Below are 9,539 nucleotides of genomic sequence, written 5' to 3'. Positions count from 1 at the left end.
TTCTACAGGACAAGTATAATATTTTTACAGAACAAGCCTTAAATAATTATGCTTGTTCTGTAAAAATATTATATTTGTTCTGTAGAAACGCTGTTAAAAGTGATATATGCTACACCTTGCTCTTATTTCAATGTAACATGTTATAAAGGTAGAAGTAAAGTAATACCGATTTATTTTACAGATGATATATACCATTTGTATTTTTCAACTGGTTTACAAGTCGACAGGAGGTAAGTGTTTTGTTTGTTTGATAAAAAATGAAGGATTTGGTATAAATGGCATATAACAGCGCCGTCGCCAAACTGAGACAAACTCCTCTGTTAAATTAAAAAAGTTAACAAACATTTTAGGCAGAAAGATCAGTCTTGATAATAAAAAAATAAATAATTGAAAAGCCTACAATAAAAGTAGAATGGACTCGAAAATCTATGAAGGATTTTTACTATACACATGTCTACGTGATAATTTTAAAGCTGGAATAACTTTATTTTAAATTATAGAAGTCGATGAACAATGTAAAGTAGATTGTGCATGCTGTAGAGAACGAAAATGTGGACCAGGGCAATATTTTTACTATCGCGAATGCACTCTAGGCTGTATAGATGGTTATAGAGGTTCTCGCTGCTACATACGATGTTCACACAACTGTACAAAATGCGCTAATCATGAAGATACGTGTACTGCCTGCTATGATGGCTATTATCCCGGCTTTGCAAAAGACTGCAAATCACAATGTTTACCCGGATGTAAAACATGCACGTCAGGAACCACGTGTACATCATGCAAAGAGGGATATGATAACGCCGTTGGTCAAAATGATTGTAGTATTCGTACCTGTCCTGAAAATTGTAATTGTGAAAATAATCAGTGTGTGTCATGTAAGGACGGATATTACGATACCAGTAATTTATGTGATAGTTTATGTCCAAGTAACTGTATCACGTGTTTGTCGAATACTGATTGTGGATCGTGTAAGGATGGTTATTATAAAGGTTACCAGAACGACAAAATTTATCACCCTTTGTTGAACGACTGTACATACAAATGCCGGAGTAACTGTGTACGATGCTTGTCCTATAACAGTTGCTTGGTTTGCAAAACTGGTCTCTATGGACCAAACTGTGAGAAAACTTGTTCGACTGGTTGTATGTCAAACACTTGCGATATATTAACTGGAAACTGTGAATGTTTACCTTATTTTGCTGGGGTAAGATGTGATAAATGTAAAACCGGAACATATGGAAATAATTGCGATCAACAGTGTCCTGTAGTGTGTAAAGGTAACGTGTGTGAAAAGGAATCCGGATATTGTACAGACGGATGTACAATAGACACGATCATTGGTGACAAATGTGACATATGTTCAACAGGCTGGTATGGACAGTACTGTAACATATCTTGTTCTGTTGGCTGTAAAAATCAGCAATGCGAGAAAATTAATGGTGAATGCTCCTATGGATGTCTTGATAACTTTGAAGGAGGACAGTGCAATATCTGCATACCTGGCAAGTTTGGAGATTTATGCAACCGTCACTGTCCAGTCAAATGTGACAGGAACGGCTGCTTGAAAGACTCTGGCAATTGTAGTATTTGCAATGATAACTTTTCTGGAGGGAAATGCGAAAAATGTGCTGTTAGTTTTTATGGTTCACGTTGCTCTGAAAGATGCCCGTCTAATTGTTGGAACAGTCTCTGTGATAGAGATACAGGCAAGTGCTCTGATGGCTGTGTAGATCATTATTCTGGTGACAGATGTTGCATAAATAATAGCAACTGTATTACATGTTTGTCAGATTCTAGCTGTGTGCAATGTAAGTCTGGATACTTTAATGACCAATGTGACAAACAATGCCCGACGAACTGTCTTAAGTCATGTCATATCGAAACAGGTTTTTGTGTCAATTGTAAAGGTAACTTTTATGGTGATAATTGCAACTTTTCGTGTGCCTCTACATGCAATGTACAAACAAATGCAGGTGGAAGTATATGTCAGCAGACAGATGGTAAATGTCTGTACGGGTGTGTTGATGGTTTTCATGGTTTACAGTGTTCTGAGAAATGTTCTGTTTATTGCAACGATGCACTTTGTGACCAAATCACTGGCAAATGTTCAAAAGGTTGCAAAATTAATATTTGCACTCTGGGGTCAGGTAAGCTATAATCAATATTTCAAATTAAATTCAATACATCTTATATTCTTTTAAAAGCCTCAAATCAGATCGAGTCTGTAATTTTTCTGAAATATTATTGTTGATAGTGCTTCCGAGTGATCAAAATTGTTTAGCGAAGTATTATAATAACGTCAATGTCATATTTATGACGCCTCTGTAAAATTGTAATGATGATAGTGAAGAGGGATACTGCTGCTGCCGCTGCTACTGCTGAGGATAATGCTGATGCTAATGATTTGTTTAAAGATGTTTAATGATAATAATAATTAAACTTACTGTGACAACAATTAAAACGTGTCCATTTATAGAATATATGTATGCAATATGTGAAAACCATATTAATGCTAGACATATATGTCTTGATATATTTATAGAGATACTTTATGTATAAACTTTTAAAAACGTCTTTTATTATACCTACGTAGAACACTTTAAATTGTACGCTCAGATGTTTGTGTTATTTACAGAATGATGTTATTTTACAAAATAATATTTTAGATTCAAGATCCTCAGAACAGTCAGCTGTTTTATTACTTGGAACAAGTCTAATTGTGTCAGTTGTTGCTAACATTATATTTGTGGTTACGTTTATTTGCTGGAAATGTCGTAAAAGGTAAAGGTTGTTAATATATTCAACTAAATTAAAGTCAAAGTTAGAAATAAAATAACATCAAAGTTCAAAAAGCTCTTAAATTACAAACAAAAGAATATTTTTTGAATTACGATTGTGCATTGACACGACAATTATTAAAATCAGTGCGGAAATTTATAAGCAAAATCGCTTGCAAAACGTTACTCTTATGTTCTTACCTTGGAAGATATTTGCATTTCTGCTTATCCCTGTATTTCATTAAAATACTGTAATACGTTTAAATAATTTGAAAATAATTTTCATATTTGTGTAACAATGATATTTTTATGTTATAATATAATATGTGTCATCAGTGGGTGGTTCATAATAACTGATGATAACATTACTATATACTGTACACAGTTGTGTACATTATATTCTTGCATAAAGACAAGCTTATCTACTGCTTATGCGGTGCCAGAAAAAACCTGTCTTACACATCCCCATGCAAGACATTAACACACACCTTTAATGAATGAACTGCGTTTTTAGGATGACGTAATTTTGCAGTTTTAAATAAATTAATACGCTGCTATTAGAAACAACAAGTGCTGACTGGAAATAAACTATCCAATTTTGCTAAGCACCATAAGTTAACTTTTATATTTTCAAAAGTATAAAACAGATTTCTTTCCAATTGTTGAAAATTCTGATTCAGCAATGCTTTGAGATAGTCCCCTTCATATGAATCAGTGTAGACTAATCCGTTACAACTCGTCTAGGTAGCATGGAAAGCATACACCCTATGTTTTCATGTTTTGATTGGGTGTACAATCACATGTGGCTTACAATTCTTACATCTATCACATCCATGGCGAATGCTAATATAAGTCGGCATTTTAGAGGTTGTAGGAATAGTGCAGCAAGGGTCACCTTCCGCAATACAGTGCTTGCTGTACACCACACCGTCATCACCAGAGCCTGGGAGAGATACCGGCTACATGGTACATTCACCAGGAGGGATGCTGGAGGTCGGTTATGGGTCACAACACAAGCTCAGGATCTGTTTTTGGTCGTTCAGAGTGCAAGGTTTTCGGCAACAACTTCTCTTCAAAATGACCTTGCTTATGCTGCGGGAGTCCGTGTTTCCACGCAGACGTTACGTTGAAGGCTGAAGGCGTGTAATTTGCAGTCGAAAAAACCTTTCATACGTATTCTATTGGCGCGTCGATATCGCAAGGCCCGTTTGGAATCGACCATGGTGAAAGCACGGTGGACCATGCAACACTTGAGACAATTTCTGTTCACTGATGAAACCAGGTTCTACCTAGACTTCACAAATATGCGCGCTAGAGTCTGAAAAAGACGAGGTGTACGGTTTCGGGCTTCAAATATTGCTGATCATGACCGCTTCGGAGGTGGGTCAGTCAAAGTGAGTTGGCATCAGCTGGGATGGAAGAACCGAACTGGTTGTGCTAAATGGAGGCACATTGACAGGTCACCGATACATAGAAGACATCTTAGACAACCAGGTTAGGTTGTATGCTAGAACAGTCGGCGATCAGTTCATTCTAATGGATGATAATGCTCGCCCCCCATAGGCAAGGGTGGTCCAGGACTACCTAGAGAGGGAATATATTGAGCGCATGGACTGGCCAATACGCTCACCTGACTTTAAGCCAATAGAACAGATGTGGGATGAGCTGCAGGTTATAATTTCAGCCCATCAGCTGCAACCCAGAACCATCACATGAAGGAGCTTGGAGCCATATTGGTCCAAGAATGGACAGCCATACCCATTAGAACGATAAGAAACCTCAAAGAGAGATGAGAAGGCGCTGCCAAGCTGTCATTAAAATTCACGGGTCAAGCACACGGTATTAAGTCTAAAACTGTAAATAATCAAAAAACAACAACAGTTTTACAAATTTGAAAAACACGCTGCATGTTTCGAAATCTTCGAAAATGTTGATCATCCTCTTCTTTAGCACCAAATCAGTGTTAAACTCATTTATAGGGTCAAATTCGTCCTCCAGCTGGATTGATAAAACAGAACAGTAAATCAACATTTAACACCTTTCGCACGGCTTTAAAAATAATTTGATAAAATATTCACATCCAAACATACGGTGTTTGGCAAAAGTTGAGTAGTATATTATTTTTTTGTAATTCCTATCGGAGATACGATTGATGTAGTGTAACAGAAAAAGAAAATCAAAGCACAGAAGGCGCTGAATTTGTTTGGGTCTAAGAATGTCAGAAAGATGAAGGTTGTGAGATAAAATACCAATTTGTTTGTAAAGTGTCACCAGTCTGTTTCCAGTGTTATAACTATAGTAAATTGGCTATAAGACTAATTGCAACACTGATATTCATTTCAATGTTTATTTGGCTTAATCAATTAAAAAAAAAAACAAATAAAACATGAGTTTTTGGTCTGACGACCGAAACAATTAAAAACAGGCTGTCGTTACAGACAGAAACATTTAGCTTTGGGATAAGCGGTAACGAGGCTTAATTTCGGGTTAATGTTTATCGGTAACTCGGCAGAGCCTTGATACCGTCGTACAAAATACACTCGGGCTAAATATTCCGGTCTGAACCGGCAGTCGGAATCAGACTCAAATTAAGATTTATCAATATTGTAAGTTCCGAAAAGGATTATTTATAAAGCTATTTCGGAATTTAACATTTCATGTAAATAAAGGGAGGAAATTATAAATTTATTTTCTATAAAGTCTATGTCAAATTTTTCATTAAGAAATAAATGCATATATTTAAATGATTACATTTAATGTGCAAACATATTTGCAGAACATATTTTACATAACCTCCGATGTTTGTAAAATTGTTTTATAAGCATAATCTTTTACATACATAAAATTTCAGTTAAATGTGGTTTACAACCTCAATTATAATATACAGGATCTTTGAAACTACCATGCTAGATATGTAAATATAGTAGACCAGCCATTTTTGATCATTGTGATATACATTTGTATCTCAAACAAGAGATTCCTCAGATCAGTTTTATTTATTTATTTTTCTTTTGCTCTTAGAAATTGATTTCGTTAGGTGATTTAAGACACTATGTTAGGGCGTCCGTAGCCGAGTGGTTAAGGTCGTTGACTTCAAATCACTTGCCCCTCACCGCTGTGGGTTCAAATCCCGACAGGGACTTTGGATTCTTTCATGTGAGGAAGCTATCCAGCTAGCTTACGGAACGTCGGTGGTTCTACTCAGGTGCCCGTTCGTGCCTGAAATAATGCACGGAAGGGCACCTGAGGTCTTCCTCCACCCGTAAAGCTGGAACGTCGCGATATGACCTATACTGTGTCGATGTGACGTAAAACCCAAAACAAACAAAGACACTATGTCAATAAAAGCAAATACACCATAAACTTTAGATCTGGTTTTCAATTCCGCGCAATTGAAATTAAGATCAAAGTATTGCCTTTAGCAAATTGAATATAAATATCAATATAAACTAATAGTAAAATTAATACTTTTTATTAATAACCAGTAAAATAACCTTTAAGAAATGAGTCTAACATGTTATTTCATTTGCATATAAGGGACAATCATGACAAGACCAAGGGACCTCTTTTTGAAAATTCTGGTAAATATATTTGTTTTGTCTCACTAATATTTTTTTACATTCAGGAATTTCACTTTCTTCAATTCTTATGTTATGCCAATCAGTTTCTAATTAAATGAATCCGGAACAAGATCATATTATGTTTTAAAAAGCATACTAAGTATTTATCAAAATTAACTTTTCTGAACAAATGGTTAATTATTTAGATTACATACAATTTCAATTGAAGTAATTGTTTATTGCATTTTGTCCTACGATTTTTATTTGTGGCGATATCGTATTATAAACAGACCAATAGATAAGGTAGTAACATAATTATTTAAATCGTTTAAGGTATTGAACTGGAATGTGGAAATTCAGCACATGCTGGCAATATCAGCAATAATAGCAGTGATCAAGGTATTTCCTTGTTTTCTTATTTAATAGACTTTATCTTTATTGTTTTTCATTTATAATGTATTGAAATGACTTTACCATTATTTGCATTTCATTTATCATATATTATTACTATATGTTATAATTTACAATTCCTTATGCCAAACATAGGTACGTATAGTAAAATAACATACCTTGGATTTCATTACGTTTTTTATATCACAATTTAACCTATTGACTATCTTTCCAGATTGAGTTTTAAATGAAATCTAGATATTAATACATGTTTTGCATAACTTCTTGATATGTCATCAATTTAAATTTTGAAATGTCTTATATCAAGCGGTTGCAAAGTTAAAATGTTTTGCAAGTCACGCAAGATAAATGTGCATGCATTACAAGTTTTGTTGTTGTTGTTTAAAAGATAATTAATAGCATGTCGTAAAAGAGGACCTGGTATAATTCCATCATAATTCATAACACTTGATGTAGTTATTACCTCTGATAAGTTCCGTAAATGAAATACAATAATAACTTATATATTAGCAAGGTTTATTTTTCAGCATCAAACAGCGACACAGCAACAAACAGTGACACTGTGTTTAAGTCACATGACTATGAGGTCTCTGGAAGAGTTCAAGGTATTTGTGAATAAATCGTTCGTAACATAGTAATGTAAATAGCTAAGTTATTTAGTATCAGTATATAGTTAATAAGATGACGAATAAAGGTAATAAAAATGTTTCTATAGATTACTCCTCTACATTTTTATTGGTTTCATAAAAAATGATTTTTTAAATATTTTCATAGCTTTTCGTTTTGTTTTTTTTTTTATTTGTATTGGTTTTGTTTTTTTGTTTGTTTGTTTTTTTCTTACAGTATCCGAGCATTAATATAGACATATTCGTCCAGACACTGGTTTTCATTGATGTGGTAATAGCAGTTAGCATAAGCAAAGATAAAGTCTCAACAACAACAATTATTTATTACTTTCAAAAAAGGTGTCACGTCAATTGAGTAGCAATTCGAATTATTTACAATAGACTACATTAAATCAACACACAAACTAATTGTGAATATGCATTCAGTTTCGTCTCTTTTTGTTAAATCTGATACTTTGATGTGTTTAGCACTTTTGTAAAATACCTAAAATATTATATAAAAGTACAATAAAACATTTGACTGTGTGTTGTCATTTCGAAGTCCACACAACTGAATTTATAACAAATACATGCAACAGACATGCATACTTATATATATATAATAATATCTCATTCATTTTATTAAGCCAAATCGCTTACATATTGCATGCTGCGCACAATCTTGTATAATGTTGACATTATATGATAAAAGCGATTTATTTATGTCTGTTATCAAAATTATACTGGTTATAATATGCATTTATAAGTTTTGACATACATTTTGTAAAACAATGTTTGCCATTTTTTGTGATACATGTATGATCAAAATATTAAGTTGAACTGTTTAAATACATTTTGTATGTTTTAAAGTTCAACAAAAAGAAAATGAATAAATGACAAAATTTAGCAAGTAAAGATTTCTAACATTAACACTGAGTATAATGTAAAACAAATGAGATGGAATACAAAAGAACGTGCCACAATTCTAAATTTAAAATAAAGAATCTTTTCAAACTAAGTTTGATTGAGCGATGTCGTCCTCAAAATATAGCCTCAATGCCCACTAGCACCATCTCAGGCTTAGCAGATGAAATTATGTTAAGTTTGTAATATCAAGAAATATGCTAGCTTATATGATGGTGTTATCAATTAAGCTTTAATGTCATTATTATTTGTTTTATATGATTTCTCCGTTTTATGATTGTTGCCGTAAATACTTCACGATGTTTAATTTTGTATAAATACATATTCTTACAATGTAATATTTTTGTATATTTGCCCATGTGTTATAATTGTTGAGTGACCGTGAACTTGTATATTTTAAACTTTTAACGCTGTGTATATTATGTCTGTACAATAATAAGATGTAAATAAAAATTACTGTTACTTTTACTACTGTAACATTCTGTGTTTAGTTACAGTCTTGATTTATCCTTTAAAGCGTATCAAACAATTACAGTGTTCTGCTTTACCCTTATAAGTTACATTGTCAGTGTGCGTAAGTAACACTTATCATGCCAAAAAGGCAATTTGTTTACATCCAATTGCTATATCTAATAGTCCAAACAGTCGTCCAATATAGTTTTTGTTTAAGACAATATAAGTTCCCAATTTATCCTTCAGCTAACACAGTTATCCTTCATTTAACTCCGTTCGCCTATTCCATGGACAGTCAAGGACGAAAGTATCAAATTATAAAATCTGAAAAGAGCGTTGAACACGTCTTATGAATTCGATACTAAATAACGTATCGCATTTGCACTAATTTGATGTACTGTGAATACATAATAATCAAATTATTTACCATTGATCTGTAATTTTGATTTATTTGTTTGTTCTTCTGCAAAGTAGCAAAAACAAAATTAAATTGAACTTGCCCGATATTTATTCAGTAATTTTTATACAAGCATGTACTTGCATACCGAGTCAACTTGACATGCGATAATTTTTAATTTGTTTCACTGACCGTCATTCCCCTTTTGATATTTAACACTGTAAAAATAAATGGATATACGGAATTCATATACGAGAAAAAACGATGAATTTGAAATACGGAGATCTACGGGACAGTATGAGAGTTCGAATATGATTAATGTACGGTGATCCATGCGGAAACTCTGTAGTTACTAAATTACGGACATTGTATAACAAGCGCGTGTATAACTAAAAACGAAATTCTTGAA

The 9,539-nt window shown here is 33.3% G+C and overlaps 1 protein-coding gene across 1 annotated transcript; it reads left to right on the top strand.

The window, feature by feature from the left end:
• Positions 1-412: 412 nt before the first annotated feature.
• On the top strand, positions 413-8,057 carry LOC132719044 (multiple epidermal growth factor-like domains protein 10). The gene is made up of 7 exons (XM_060702782.1): positions 413-458; positions 501-2,150; positions 2,670-2,784; positions 6,318-6,361; positions 6,674-6,739; positions 7,279-7,356; positions 7,595-8,057. The coding sequence occupies exons 1-7, from the start codon at positions 413-415 to the stop codon at positions 7,606-7,608; spliced, it is 2,013 nt and encodes a 670-aa protein (XP_060558765.1). The 3' UTR covers positions 7,609-8,057.
• The last annotated feature ends 1,482 nt before the right edge of the window (positions 8,058-9,539 follow it).

This window comes from Ruditapes philippinarum, unplaced genomic scaffold, assembly GCF_026571515.1.
Source record: "Ruditapes philippinarum isolate M1 unplaced genomic scaffold, ASM2657151v2 ctg16889_1_1_1_1, whole genome shotgun sequence".
Classification (NCBI taxonomy): domain Eukaryota; kingdom Metazoa; phylum Mollusca; class Bivalvia; order Venerida; family Veneridae; genus Ruditapes; species Ruditapes philippinarum.
The sequence above is the reverse complement of the archived record's forward strand: the minus strand, read 5'-3'. Positions and strand labels throughout refer to the sequence as shown.